The sequence below is a fragment of the Periplaneta americana genome, chromosome 16 (genome assembly GCF_040183065.1).
Source record: "Periplaneta americana isolate PAMFEO1 chromosome 16, P.americana_PAMFEO1_priV1, whole genome shotgun sequence".
Classification (NCBI taxonomy): domain Eukaryota; kingdom Metazoa; phylum Arthropoda; class Insecta; order Blattodea; family Blattidae; genus Periplaneta; species Periplaneta americana.
Genome location: NC_091132.1, coordinates 61,009,219 through 61,025,574, shown reverse-complemented (window position 1 = coordinate 61,025,574; position 16,356 = coordinate 61,009,219). Strand labels below are relative to the sequence as shown.

General features: G+C 36.7%; 1 protein-coding gene across 2 annotated transcripts in view; it reads left to right on the top strand.

The window, feature by feature from the left end:
- The window catches only part of LOC138716362 (sialin-like), a 38,727-nt gene that overhangs the window by 5,532 nt on the left and 16,839 nt on the right, over positions 1-16,356 (top strand). The window contains exons 2-4 of one of the 2 annotated variants that reach the window (XM_069849373.1): positions 1,074-1,169; positions 3,737-3,829; positions 7,184-7,401. In XM_069849373.1, the coding sequence (XP_069705474.1) occupies positions 1,145-1,169; positions 3,737-3,829; positions 7,184-7,401 (336 nt within the window). In that variant the 5' untranslated portion in view covers positions 1,074-1,144. Of the gene's footprint in view, positions 1-1,073; positions 1,170-3,736; positions 3,830-6,713; positions 6,760-7,183; positions 7,402-16,356 lie in introns of those variants that run through there. The other variant, XM_069849374.1, reaches the window with a different exon arrangement.

Here is a 16,356-nt window from a genome sequence, read left to right as displayed (position 1 = left end):
CAGACGCTAAATAACCAAAAAGTTGATAAAGCGTCGTAAAATAATCTACTAAAAATAATAATTAAAATAGATGAAATTACAATAAATTAGCACCTATGTAAACCTACCCGTATTTCATACAAATTGTAGGGACAGAGGTTTGTTAAAATTCTTTTGATGTGTCTTTAAAACACCTTAACCCTTTCTTACCTATAGATACCATATGGCAATAATTAACTTTATAGCATTTATATACTTGTGTGTTACATATGAAGGTAAATTTTGCTGGATAACTTCTATTTCAATACATTTTCATCAATATAGTTTTGTTTCAAATGTTGCCACTCCCACAACTTGGTCACTGAATTGGTCCTAATACAGCTATTTGTTTCAACATGGATTGCTTGTAAATTTAATTTGGGTTAGAACGGGTTAAATCATTCATATTTTTAATTTCATCAAGCAAACCATTATATATTTTTAAGCCAAGAACTATATACGTTTTGTTGAAACTTGTCAATCGATGTTCTGGAATATTAAAATTATTCTTAAAACGAGTGTTGTAATAATGAAAATCACTATTTCGATAAAAAAATGGTTCTTATTAAAATGTATTAATTCCATAAGCTTAAAAATATATAAAGCATAAACTGTTAAAATAAAATAATTAAAATATTCTCTACATGATGTATGATTATCAACACCTGCTATGCATCTCACAACATACTTCTGAGCAAATCAAAACATCACTTATCTTCTGACTTGACCCTCGGAAGCATATGCCATATGATAATCTCGATTCTACTTCGGCAAAGAGGCCATTTTCAGCATCGGATATGAGCGGATCCTGTTTTACATTGCTGAAGGCATGTGCATACAAACTTTCAAAACAAACTTAGGTAAATGGCAGCTTTATAGGCAAAAAAATTTCGGCCTCAAGCGAGGGAATCACACAGTATTTTACATTTCTTTGGGAAAATACATAACGATAATTTCCAAATCACGTCTGAGTGGTAAAAAATGAAACCCCTAATTATGTGAACTGGACAGACTTCCTTTCATGCACTACTTCTATGAAATATACTTTGTTTCAGGCAAGATTTATTGCTGTCTATTCACAAAATTTGACAGATTTTCAATAGAATTCTTCTAAACGGAAGAAGAAATGGCTTCTGACCGAAAATTAAAAGGTATTTAGTTGGCTTCCATGATGTCATTAATAATTATGAATGTATATTAATAAGGTAAGTATTGATATGGTTGGGCCTACTTGATCTACAGGTTAAAAGATGTTCCTATCACAGAATCACTTCAATATTTAGCTCATAAATATATCTTCTAGTTTAATAATTAATTTTATGCTCGACCATGCCGAAATGTAGTAATTATACACCTGGTAGCAGACCTTTAATGCATGTCATTAAAGTACACCTACTCATTAAAGGTCAGGTCTTTCAGCCAATGACGACTCAGGTTACAACTGTTCAGCCAATGACAGGCCAGCTTTCTACCGTTATAAAACCGCAAGTATCGATTATTCTCGGATATGCAATCGAAAGAGAATTAGCGAAAAGTCACGGAGGCTGGAAATCCAATACTGTCGCAGAAGGTTATGTTCTGTTACTATAATAATTAGCGTTAATTGTAAATAATATTCAAATAAATTCAATTTGTCATCTCATTTTTCAATGTCTAATTTAATTTCAATGTTATCTCTGTAGGTTCTTATGGCCTAGCAAGGTCAATGTGGAAATCTGTTCCTCGGAAAAAATCAATACTTTCGCGTCTACGCACATCTCACAACATACGGGACATTGCTAAAAAATTAATAATATCAAGTTAAAAATATGGTCGAGCATAAAAAGTCGTATGAAACTCGCCTATAATGGTAATTAAGAAGCTCGTATGAAAATTATGAAACTCGCTTGCGCTCGTATCATAAATATCCATATTCACATCTTAATTACCATCATTATAGGCTCGTTGCATAATGTACTATTATTTAGAGCAAGTATTTCAATAAAAAGAAAATCGTATTTAGAATACAGTACATCTAAAAACATCATATATTAGAATATATATTAATATTTACTACTAAAATAAGAAGATTAATTTTCTGAGTTTTGCGTATGAAATATAGAACTTTTCTGAATACCATGTAATGAAGTTATTTTATAGCATACTTCATGATCTATTCTACTGTATTAGATCACATGCCGTCATAGAAACAGAATGCCGTTACTATTAATGTTAAAAAATCAATCCACGACTTACTTAACCTACCATAAATTGAGGCCGGTTCCGGAAGAAGGGCAAATACCCATAAAGTGTATTTTGAGATAATGACCTGCAAAGATGTGTTGCCAGTATGCATTTCATACACAATTTTGATTTAGTTCCTTATACTTTATAAATTCATCGTTTGTTAATATGCTAATATGTATATATTACATTTGTAAACCTACCGATATTTTGTCACAAGATTACGTACAGTAGGTACGACCTATGCGCCCTTTTTCCAAAGATACTTTTATTTGCTTTAAACAAACTTAAGGAGTGATGAAAACGAAATAATAAACAAAGGTAAAACTGTTAACAAAGTAATTTCAAATAGGAAGAAAAATATTAACATAATAATACTCGCAACCTCATTGTATTTCAATATAGCAATAATAATAATAATAATAATAATAATAATAATAATAATAATAATAATAATAATAATAATAATAACAATAATTCATTAACCAACTTATTTTACAAAATTTATGTCTAGATACATATACATAATGCTACTTTGTTTTTCTATACGTTATGAGATTCGAGGACAAATTCTAGCCATTTCGCGTCAAGAAACGAAAAGTGGTAGGTATATTCCTACGAACTCGAGCGGTCAATTAATGCCTGTCTATGTGCCCTTATTCCGGAACCCGCATCCTTGGATATTTTGCGAACGTTTTTATTGTAATAATAGAATAAATCTCTTTTAGAAAATGTTATCTTTGTTTTGGTAATAAATAAAGTTATGAAGGTATATGCCATTTTGTGTGTGCCGTGGACTTTCTCACCCTTATGTAATTTAGTTTTATTTTTTTAATTTAATTTAATTTAATTCGTTCATTTTACGTGATATTAATTTCATTTTATTTTATTTTCAATGTCAATTTGAATTTCAATTTCCAATTAAAATTTAATTTATTTTTACTTTTATTTTAGTTAGTTTATTTACTTATTTCATGTATTTACTTTTACTGCCAGAGTTAAGGTCATAAAGCCTTCTTTTCTATTCAGTCTGCCAGTCTATGAATATAATGAATAGGGCGATAGGAGGCAAGTCAGCCTTGAATTAACTGCCAATGTCGATAATATGATACTAAAAGGTTACCGGTACATAATAGGAGTCCAAGGCCGGTATTCATAGTCGGTGACTTATTTGTTCAATAAGTATGACTTTGTTAAATCATAAACGGATCACAAAAGAAAGCGCAGGAATGTAGTTTTGAAGGAACAGAGGGAATTTATTATTATTTTTACAGGTCAATAATGCAACTGCTCACAAACGAATACCGCTTGTCCATAATGAAATCCAGATAAATTACTTCAATGGGTTATTGTATAAAACTCCATAGTATTCATTGTTTATATTACAAATCGTCTAAATTTTAAATGTTTTGGTAAATCACATAAAATAATAAATATTTTACTTCAGTGAAATACATTAAAACTAATCATGTCTCCTAAACACTATGTTAATCAGTTCTCCCTGAAAGCCAAATCGAAGATTGCTGTGCAGATGATGCAACAGGCACAGATTCATATGGAAGAGTCATTACGTTTGGATCATCTTCTGGTAAGTTGTCATTTTCTCCGAACTCGAATTGTGAAGCACTGCACAGGCAACAATAAATTATATTTGGGACATTGTCGAGTTTGTTTTTTTTTTTTTAACAACCGACAGATAAGGAAATCTTACCTTCCATACCTCAAACATTTTCTTCACTACATTAATTCTCGTCCTTTTGTCGGCTCTATTGTGCCTATAAATTTTAAAGTATCAAGCCGATATTTCCACAACTGCTTACATTTGACAATTTATTTGCTTTCATTATGACAGTAGGAAAACATAGTTGGTTACTGTGGTTGCATGTTCGGTGAGCTCTACGCTCGTTTGAAGCAATGAACCACCGGGAAGAATAGCTGCGAATATATTGAATAAGCAGTCGTGGACAGGCGGTAAGGAGTGGGCCTCCAGCTTGAGGGTTGGGCGAAGGACTAACAACCCATCACAGTAAAAAAGAGCTTGTTATGAAACCCCGACATAAGCCTCGAAATGGGACTGATTCTTTGGCAATGGAATAAGATTATGAGATTTGGTACTTGGAATGGCACCAGTCTTTACAGAACAGGACATTAGTAGCAAAAGAACTAGCTAGATACAGAATAGACTTTGTGGGAGTACAGGGTGTTAGGTTAGATGAGACTAGCCTAACACCAATTTGGAACAGGATTCTTTATTCATAAAAAGAGAAAAATTTAAAATTTTAAAATTATGGTTTAGCTAACGACGCTTGCAACTGCAGAGGTTATATCAGAGTCGCCCGGGCAGAGCATATAACACGTATGGAATCCAGAAATGCGTATAGAATGTTAGTTGGGAGACCTGGGGGAAAAAGACCTAGTTGGGAGGATAATATTAAAATGGATTTGAGGGAGTTGGGATATGATGCTAGGGACTGAATTAATCTTGCTCAGAATAGGGACCGATGTCGGGCTAATGTGAGGGCGGCAATGAACTTCCGCGTTCTCTTAAAGCCAATTGTAAGTAAGTATGACAGCAAGAAGGCTTTGTTTTAAATGCATTTTATTAACACGTAATAATTTAATTTAAATTGACTGGATAAGGGTGTTTAATCTTACTAATACTGAAATTTAATGTACATTAAAGAAACCTAACCTCATATAAATTAAATTATGGTTTATTTAACGACGCTCGCAACTGCAGCGTCGCCGTGTGCCGGAATTTTGTCCCTCAGGAGTTCTTTTACATGCCAGTAAATCTACTGACATGAGCCTGTCGCATTTAAACATACTTAAATGCCATCGACCTAGGCCGGGATCGAACCCGCAACCTCGAGCACACAAGGCCAGCGCTATTCCAACTACGCTACCCAAGCCGACAAATACCTCATATATTTATAGACTACGGTTATGGCTATATTTTAAGAACATTAAACGTATTTCAAAATTTTCCGTGGCATAAAATTTCAAGCGAACAAGAAGTAGTAGTCCGTCCGTCCGTCCGTCCACCCACCCACCCACCCACCCACCCAACCTACCTACCTACCTACCTACCTACCTACCTACCTACCTACCTACCTACCTACCTACCTACCTACCTACCTATCTATCTATCTATCTATCTATCTATCTATCTATCTATCTATCTATCTATCTATCTATCTATCTATCTATCTATCTATCTATCTATCTATCTATCTATCTATCTATCTATCTATCTATCTATCTATCTATCTATCTATCTATCTATCTATCTATCTATCTATCTATCTATCTATCTATCTATCTATCTATTTGTAACTTCAGCTAGCTGGACGCAATTGTCTAGAAACGGATTCAGTATCCATCTGTGACTGTAGTAATTATTTTGTTTTTTTTTCGGAAAATAATCGAAAATTTGAATAATTCCAAGAGAAAAATTGTTCCGGGGCAGGGTACCGATCCCGGGACCTTTCGATGAGCGCGCCAACTGACAGAGCTACCCAGGAACTTCAACCGACACCGTCTCAATTTTTCCATTTATATCCACATACCTCGAGTGGGCTGACAAGATGCCAGAAATCCACAACGAGTCCACTCTGTGTGACTTGAAATTGTGGTTTTCTGTTAACGTTTGCTGATGGTGTGCAATATAAACAAAACTGGCATCTCTACCGTACAGATCCTATTCCGTGTAATTGCTGAAAAGCAAATGAAACTAATAACCTGTAAAGTTGGCAAACAATATCAATATTCTGTATACACTTTTGACACTTATGTAATCACTGATTAACTTGTAACTCTTTACTGAGTTAATATGCCGAAATTACCTGGCTGACTAGTTTCGAAGTGATGTTCTTCATTTCGAAATAGTATAAAGTTAATCAATGAATACGAATGTGCTGTGGTTATGATATTGCACTATACAGACGTGGACAAAATTAGACTAAATTAATTATATGTGCATTGAAACTGTATTTATCGGTAGAAATAATGAACAAAAATTTATTTTGCACAGATATAATGAACAGAACATTTATAACGGACAGTACACTGTTCATATGCTTAGCGTACATTTATATCACCATTCAACATTACTATAGGCTAATTAATATGTTTTGGATTAGGTGCCGTTTCTCACCACCAGCCTATGCCACACAAAAAGAAAACTTATCTACGGCATAGAGATGTTCTTGTTACAGTTCTGAAATCAGCGCTAGAACTGTGTCATGGACCACTGAGAATTAAAAAAAAGAATTGTGTTAAAGAGAGTAATCAACATGTCACAGTAACTCTCTTGTTAAACACACAAATTTTAAATTACTTCACAATGTCTCCAATAAATCACTACTTCTGAACAAAGGTTAAGTACTACAGAAATTGCACAATATGGGTCAGAAAACACATCAAGTTCTAATTATTTCCATCAAGTAACAGTGTCTCCAAGAACATATATGAATTTGTGAAGCAATTTTTTTTAATATACTGTTATAAATATGGCAGGTAATCTATTCTATAATAACAATATTTCCAATCATTGAGTGTATTTATCTTATAGGTTATCGTCCATTGAACAGAGTGGAATATTGTGTTATTCGTGCAGATTTTACCAGATAATGATATTCATTATGTGTAACAGCTAGGGCAAACAACTTTAACGTTGAGTGTAAAGTGCGGAAGTGGGTTCGAATCCTAACTAAGGTGTGGGTGTTTGTATGTTGGCAACGAAATGTTAAGTGCTGTTTTAGTGAATGCGTCGAATGGTGAGCCATTCATGTGCCAGTCTAATTCTAGACAGAAAGAATCAAACCCTAATAATTATAATTAACCGTTCATTTAATAACAAAACGCAATATAGGTTTTCAATTCACTTACGTCTACTCTATCATTACCTATTTAAATTGTATTAAATTTCCATTATTTGCAGGTTGTACTGTGTCGGCGAGAGATATCTTGTGGTATCTAGTATTCACAGGCTTTGTTGTCAATTATATGGTTAGGCTGAATATAAATATTGGCATTGTATCCATGGTGAAGAGCATACCAAAATCAAGTAATGTCTCAAATTCCAGTGCATGCATTCAAACAGTCGTTTCAAACAGCTTCATTAACAGTACAGTATCTGTGACACATATTGCGGATGAGGTAAGATACTTCATTATTAAATAAGATTTATAAAGAAATTGAAATATATTTATTTTATCGAATAAAAACTACTGTACACCTTTATTTTCGTATGCATCCATGTAAGGGGCATTGGTCAAATCCTCTGTGCTTTCTTTAATCAATAGTAATCTCACTAGAGGTTTTGATTTATCTAGAGAAAATCAAAACTCGAGTGGGATTTAATAATAGATTTAATAAACACATTGTGTATATCGAGCATTGTGAGTATGTCGTACACAGTTCTTTGTCATTCATCTTTAGCGTAATATGACAGCGGCAATGTTCTTAGTGAGCACTCAAAGAGGTGATATAGCGGGCAATGCAGTCCACAGATTATACACGCACAATCACTGGTCACCTGGTGAAAACCTTTTCTAGTACAGATGCGGTAGTGAAAACCATGGATTGCTCCCCTTGTGTAATGGTGACGTAGCTCGAAGTTGGCTGCTTTCCATTCCTCGTTGTTCATCGCTGGGGTGCGGAAAAATGCAGGGTCAATTTCTGCGGCTTTCTGTCTTCGTTCGTCAAAAAACTTCGTACTGGCTGGGGTTGGTGTCAGGTTGTAGGTGGCCATTAAATCTTCTATGAAGGACGTTGTTCCTGCCAGCTGGTACACGAGTCGGGTTGGAGCGAACTTGGAGATGCAGAGTGTTCTTTTTATATATCTGGACTTAGCCCTGTCCAAAGTTTTCAGGTTTTGGTAGCTCAGGTACGTCCATATTATCTCAATGGCATATGATGCTACTTGTGCGACTTTGAGTTTGAACAATGCAATTGAGGTTCCGAGGGATAGGGACTTGAGGTTTCGTATCTCCATTGTGGCCTTGATTGCCACGACTGTTCTATCCTCAATATGCCTGGTGAACGTGAATCCGGTTACTTGCAGAGTCACCCCTAGATACTTGAAATATTTTACTACTTCGAGGGTTTGAGTTTCATAGATAAACTTGTCCTTTGAGGATAATTTTCCTCCTTTTCGAAACTTCATTATTTTCGTCTTGTTTTGGTTTATCTGCATGTCGTTGTCCTGGGACCATACGACTAGGTTGTTGATTGCCTCTTGGAGTGAGGTCCTGTTGTTGCTTAGCACAACCATATCATCTGCATACAGATACATTTTCACGTCTTGGGTTGCTACCTTCTGAACCACATCGTGCGTAACCAGATTGAATATTATGGGACTCAGAGGATCCCCTTGCAGTACACCATTCGTTTGTATGATGTCTGGTGATTCAAGAAGACCGTCGCTGATGCTTATTATATTTGTTTCCATGATGTTCTTTATGAGGCTGAAGAACTGATCTTCTGGGCCCAGTACTGCCTCAAGTTTCTGCATTAGGGTGTTTCTGTTTATACCATCGAAGGCTTTCTTGTAATCGATGAAGGCAGCGAAAACATGGCCTTTTGGTTTATTTACCGAGTCTTTAATATATTCGAGTACACGTTGCACAGCCTGTACCGTTGACTTGCCAGGTACGAAGCCATATTGCTCTGTTGGTATTACCTCCATTTCCTATTTCGAATGACGCTGGACAACATTTTAAAAGCGGTGCATTCTAGCGCAATCCCCCTGTATGAATCAGGAGAGTCCTGGGATCCTTTGCCTTAATAAAGCACCTTTATCAGTGACCTTCTCCAAGATGTTGGGATAGTGCTGAGTTCCATGCACTTGTTACATATAGCTGTCCAGATCCTCACAGTGTACGGAAGGGATTCCTTCATGAGTTCATTCGTTATGTTGTCTGGTCCTGCTGCTTTGCGGGGTTTGCTTCTTTGGACAGCAGACCACACTTCTGCTTCTGTTATGCGTGAGTATGCTTCAGTTTCAGTGTGATTTCTTCTTGTGTCCTGTTGTGCGAGCCTCGTTCTCTGTAGTAGCTCAGCGTAGTGGGCTTCCCAGGTTTCCATCGGGATATGGGATGCCATCGTAGGTCTTCTGACGTCCAGTATCCTGTATGGCTTACATTCCGCTTCTTTTATTAGTTTTTGTTCCGTTCGATTTGCATATTCTTTTCTCTTTACGTGGAGCAGGTTCACGTACACCGTTCTCTCTTCAGTATACATTCTCCTGTTTTCCTGGTTTGGTATATTTTTGAATGCATGTAGTCTTTGAAGGTCCTTGTTCCTTGCTGTGTAGCACTCTGAAACAAACCATGGTTTGCTTTTCCTTTTAGTGGGTGGGTCTGCTGCGTTAGTTAGAAGGCATTCCTGTAATATATGTACTGCAGTGTCAAGCTGCCCTGATTCTATATGGTTCATCACCCGCTCTTGATCGAGTGTCTCGCTGAAGGATGCTATGTCTAGTGTCCTCGGAGTCCACCTTTGTGCGACTTTGAGTTCCTGTTCTGTGTTGTTCTGTAGCAAGAAGGCCGCCATTACTGGAAGGTGCTTTCTGATGGTGGACCAGGAATTTGTTCCTAGGACTAAGTGTGTCTTTGCTGTCAATTTATCACCTCGGTAGAGAATAAGATCAATGGTACTAGTTCCATTGTGTGCTATATAAGTGGGTTGATCGGCTTTGTTGACGACCTGAAAACCCTCTTCTTCCATTAATTCCAGAAGGGCTCTGCATTTTCGATCTGGCTTATCCAAGCGGCAGTTGAGGTCCCCTGCTATTATAGTTGGTGTTGCGGGGTCTACGAGCTCGAGGATCGTGGCCACACATTCGATCATTTCTTCGACTGTTGTTTGAGGACGTGGATACACTCCTATTATTGTGATGTCCACTAGTTTGACTATAACTGCTTTCTCGGTCACTCTGGTTTCTTTCGCTTGTCCTAGTGTTGGTTTATAGAAACATGAGACACCGCCTGAAGGTCTACCTTGGTGGGACGGTTTTGCTATTGCGTGGGTCGAGTAGTACCCAGGTATCTGCAGGGGTTCAGGAAGGAATGTTTCACAGAAGACTAAGATATCTTGGTTAAAAATTGCGTTGTCAGGTAACATCCGCAGTACAGATTTGAGTCCCTCAACGTTCCAGGTGGTTATCTCTAGTGTTCTAGTGCTTTTCGCTCTTCGGTTATGAAAACAGATAGGGGCGAAAAGTGATACCTTCCGGCCAGAAGTCTTCTATGTCTATCTTATCCACTTCTTCTTCTGGCATTCCTATTTTGAAGGCTTTAGATCGGCCGCGGGTTCTTATCTCATGACAAGCTTTGACGGTCATGATGCCTTTGTCTTTCATATATTCGATTATGTCATTTTCTGTTGTTGAGTCATCCAGTCTGCCGATAAACATCCATTTCAGCTTAATGGCGGGCTTCAGTCCGTTCGTTTTGGGGCCGGTTCCTACTTTAGGAGCTGGATATGTTTCCCTGGGTGTGGCTCTTATTCTTTGATGGTTTTCTTGGTGTATGTTGTCCTCTGTAGCGGTTGTAGTTTGGGGGGTGGGTTGCCTCCTTCTTTGGATTACTTCTGTCCATTGAGTTTCTCTCTGGTGATTCTTCTCGTTGTCATCTTTTATTTCAAAGAGATTTGCACTAGTCCTACTATTCGTGATGATCTCAGTTTCATTTTTCCTTTCCATTCCAAAAGATTTTTGTACTAGCTTTTGGTTGATTTTATCTTCAATCACGGTTCCCAACTTATTTGTAAGGAAGTCCATTATATAGTCTATGTTTCCCTTTATGTTTTCCAAGTTTACATTTTCGTTGACATGTGATGCGCTCTGCGAGCTGAGGAGCGTTACTGTTTGTTCAGCTTCTTGCGATATGCCGACGGGTGGCGCGATCTGTAGGCCTTGCAGCGTATTATTTTGCTTGGCTTCATGTGATGTGCCAATAGATGACGCTCTCGGTGCGGGCGTAGTCAGTCGTTCACTTGTCTGTAGATGGTCTCTGACATGTGGCGCGCTCTGCGGAATCTGGGGCGTTGCCGTTTGTTCATCCTCTTTTGATATGCCACGAGATTCGCTGATGAAGTCAGCCGTTTTCTCGTCTGTGGCTGCTCTCTCACATCCTCTAGTTCTGCTTGTATTCTTGACGCGCTCTGCGAGCTGAGGGGCGTTACCGTTTGTTCAGCTTCCTCCAGTGTGCCGGGAAGTGGCGCATTCTGCAGTCCTTGGAGCATACTACTTTGCTTATCTCAGGACCTCCTATATTACCGGACCTGACACTGGCATCCAAGATGGCGGCCGGGAGAGGGATTTCGTAGATTGCAATGAGTTAAAATAAATACGGCATCGATGAGACTATTTTAACAAAATTCTCAATGAAACAATTAATAATAAAGTTCCTTACCTACATAAATGAACATAGTGCAATCAGTAACATAAAAATATGCCTACATACACCAATAATAAAAGAAAACAACTGATTAAAAGCTTCAATACGTTATTATATTAGGCCTAGGCCTATATGTTTTTATATATGAATATTGGCAATTGCCCAATTAACTCCTGTAAAATTCAGATTTGTGAGGAAATAGAAGACAGTAATACAATACTGAATAGCTGCTACTTTAGGATTTAGGAAATCTTACCTGGATTATACAAATAGATTTCATCAGCAACTGGAAATTATATAATATGGAGTCCTGTCTTCCTAGTCACTAAACTCTGTCACTGTATTCACTGAGATTGATTAAAAATAAAACTAGCTATTCACTACGTACAGTTTAACACTGTGCCCACTGATGTTGATTTAGAATGAAATGACACTATCCACTGTATCCACTGATGCTGATTCAGAATGAAATGACACTATTCACTGTAGTTTCTCACTATATCCACTGATGTTGATTCAGAATGAAATGACACTATTCACTATGGTTTCTCACCATATCCACTGATGCTGATTCAGAATGCAATGACACTATTCACTGTGGTTTCTCGCTATATCCACTGATGTTGATTTAGAGTGAAATGGCAATATTCACTATACCTTATCACTGTAATATCCACTTATGCATAGGCCTACACAAGGGATTAGATAGGCTGTAAACTAAAAACGATGAAGAATTCACGGCTTGGAGAGCACAGCAGCCTATTTTTTGAACTTGGAACACTTTCGGTGGGTTTTATTTTTGTCTTTCAATGGACCTTGCAGTAATTATTAATAAATAAGTTGGCCAAAACCTTTCTGCACTTCACTGCTAGTTTTCTTACCACTGAGTTGTTTGTTGGGGTAAAAGGTTCACGATGAATGCTTCTTGTCCACTTATCCCTTAAATCTGTATCTTTTGGAAACAAAAATACATGTACAAACGGACTTTCTTTATCGTAATTCGATTTGCAACCTGGTACACTACACGTGCGAGGCATTTTAACTTTAACAACATAACACTTTCAAGCTTTCTCTACGAAAACAATTTATATTAATTATAATGTCACAATTCTATTATTATATACTAACTTATAAACCCTTCAACGATTACACTAGAGGCAAATGATACAAGAAATACAATAAACATTCACATGAAGTACATATACTTTCACACTTGCGTTACCACTCTATTGTCCACCATGTTTGTTTACTTCCGCTCACAGTGTCAGGTCCGGTAATATAGGAGGTCCTGCTTATCTTCATGTGATGTGCCAGAAGATGATGCTGACGGTGCGGGTGAAGTCTGTCGTTCCCTTGGCTGTAGAAACTCTCTTACATGTGGCGCGCTTTGCGGACTCGAGTGCGTTACCATTTGTTCTGCTTCCTGCGATACGCCATAGATGGTGCTGATATAGTCAGCCGTACTCTGGTCTGTAGCTGCTCCCTCACATCCTCCAATTCCGCTTGTATGCTTCTGATTTTGTCATTTTTCCTACCTAATTCTATTTTTAACTTATTAAAACATTCACGTAGTGTACTCACAGCTTTAACAATGTCCTGCTTCAAATCTTGACGGAGATTCTTGCCTTCCGTTGGCACATTCAGCAAAGATTTAAGAGCACTTTCAACACACTGTTCTATCTGATCCGCCATCTTAATGGGATTTAACTGACTATTACAGGATTAGAAAAAAGTATATAAAGATTACAAGTAACGAAGTACTCCAATACAATAAAATATTGACTTACGAAAATACAACTGTCTTCAAATGTATTATTGTACCATCTCAACATTACAAATATTACGCTAGATGGCAGTAGTGTGTTATGATTAGCTGTTTTCTTGTTATCAGTTGTGCCAACTATGGAATCTTCATTGAACTCTGTGGACGGTTACTGGTCAAGAAGGCTTTGTTGATTCAGTTTCATTGTTATTAAAACAATTGCATTCCACTTCAATTCTCCCGATTCCAGTAATCAACGTCACTTGACAGATGATTTTCAATAAATGTTAGTATTAAACAATATCTGATACATGATTATTCATAATATCATATAACAGAAGCTATAACATAACCTAAATAATATAAACGAGTGTTAGAAAAGTTTTAATTAGGGATGATGAAATAAACAAGAAACATTTTAATTAACGATGATGAAATAAAAGATAAACATGAATAATTTTAAAAGAAACAATTATTGAAAGTAGGTACAATTTTCAAATTAGAATGTTTTAGTGGCTGGTGATTCAGTTGATGTTATATTGGACGTGTGCGTAAAAGAAGTGAACTCGGTGATGTACATGGTGTATCCTCAACTTATTCAGTATTTCCGAATGGTTCTCTTCATTTATTTGTAAATAGGGTTTCAGGGAAGATGCATAGCTATGACCAGTGATCTTTATTAATTCTTGTTCTTGGATGCCAATGTGAGACATATTTGAAAGTGCTGTGCATCGACTGGAGTGGTTTGTAATTTTCTGTTTTTTGACGTCCAGACAAGTGTAGTTTGAAATGTTAACAAACAAAGAAACAAATGCTAGGGTAGTGATAAAAATAAACAAATGCTAGGGAAGCGATAAAATTAAACAAATGCTAGGGACGCGATAAAATTGTGCGATAAACAGCCATGATTGGTTGAAAGACGTCCTTTCGTGCCGTTTTATTGGTCAAAAGTAGTGTGACGTAGTAAAAGTGTAATAGTCATAATAAAATTTATCCTAGAGTTCTCCATGAGAACTAAGATACACTGAAGTTTTAGACAAGGTTGTCATCTTACATGTGAACTATGTGAAAGATTTGCCCTAATTGGACAAAAATTATGGGATATCTATCCATTAACTCATATTTCGCTCAGAAAAAGGCAGTCACAAGGTGTATCACTGAGTCTAAAAGTTCCACGAAAACAGTCCACAGATATGTTGAGCCATGCTTGCTTCAACCCTATCCATAATTCTGTCGCATTTTATGGTGGTGGATCAAAAGGTCATACGGGCTTTTCCACGTCATCCCAAAGATTTTCTACAGGTTTCATGTCCTGAGAGGGCGGAGATCATTCTGTGGTGGGAACACTTACAGCGTGCTCTTCTAACACGGATCTGTGAAGAAAAATTTTTCTCCTGGAGGAATACATTTATTACGAGTGCATGATGAACGTGAAAGGATAAAGGCTGTCGGCAAAGGCCGGACATTAGAGATGAACAAATCTAACTGCCGCTCTCGCTCGCTGTGTTCGTTACATTTGTCTTTCGAGTTTCGTCTCGTCATTCTCGTGCGCTTCGAGTCTCGCTTATCATTTTCAAAATAGCATTTGGTCGGCGTGGAAAGATTTCGTAACTTTGAATAACATACACCATTGAAATAAATAACATTATAAATGTTTAAATGAGACAAAAACACAAAACAGAACAGTATCTTAGTTATTAAAATGACCTGGTTCTATTATATATTGCCTACGATTATATAAATAGAAAAGAAAACAATTCTCAATAAATCTGCATTTCCAAGAAACATAAAACATAACGTTAATATCTTTTTTACTTGAGATTGCATATTTGATCTCAAATACATGAAAAGAAAATTCCTAGCTTTTTAATAACGGCCTAGTAATTAAATAAAGATTGGAGAAAGGATTATTATACATTGAAAGGTAGAGATGATGTTTCAAATAAGCTACTTGATTGTTCATACATATATAACAGTTGCCAAAGTAGATAAAAGTTCAGTCAGGTATAAACAACTGTAGTGATTCAAGGCTGCTTGACGTTCGGGACTTCGGGAGTGATCAATCTCGACGTCTCGAAACACTCACAAGCAGTCTGTAAATCAACGACGCGACGTATACAACATTGTCGTGCAAGTTTTCGGCTTTGCGGGCGCTGTTAGTCCTGCTTTCTCGATCGTTGTTCATCTCTACCTGACACGTAGCCAGAACTGTTCAGGTATGAATGGAGAGGTACCAGAGGTGCCAATATTCGCACACTACAACCTACCTCCGCCATCCTTATCAGTTCCTTGTTGATATAACGGCTTTATCACTTCTTATAGTTTCCTGGATATAATATGTACCCTACTGCTTGCTCGAAATAACTGGAAATGGTATTCATCAGACTAGAAGACCTGTCGTCAATGATCCAAGATCTAGTGTCGATGTTTTTCGTTCAGTTGAAGCAAAGAATATTGTGACTGGCGTTAAAACAGAATTCGAGTGCGTTAGTTTCCATAACCCAAAGGTGGGGATTCCATATTACTGTGAATAAAAATTTGGGTGATTCTGGTGCTATGATTTTCGCACAAAAACAAAATTACAGTGTCATTCTACATGTAAAAATTATAACTTTTTTTTCCCTCTATATTTAAAAATGAAGTCAATCCAAATCCGGTTTAAATATTAGAATAAAAATTCTTTATTGAATTAGGGTTTGAATGTTGAATTGGAAAATTTGTATATAAATTAAAATTTCATAAAAAGATCAAAATATGTCTTGAAAAATATTAATTTCGAATAAATTTGTACTAAAACAAATATTTCGCGTATACTTAAAACATCGCAATATTTCGCGAGTTTAAAGTTACAATATTTTGACTTTGAAGGGCTTAGAATATAAAATGTTTTCTTTATCAGCTAAAAATCCTTATTTCAAAGATCCGTGGTTTGCGAAAGGTAGGTACCTA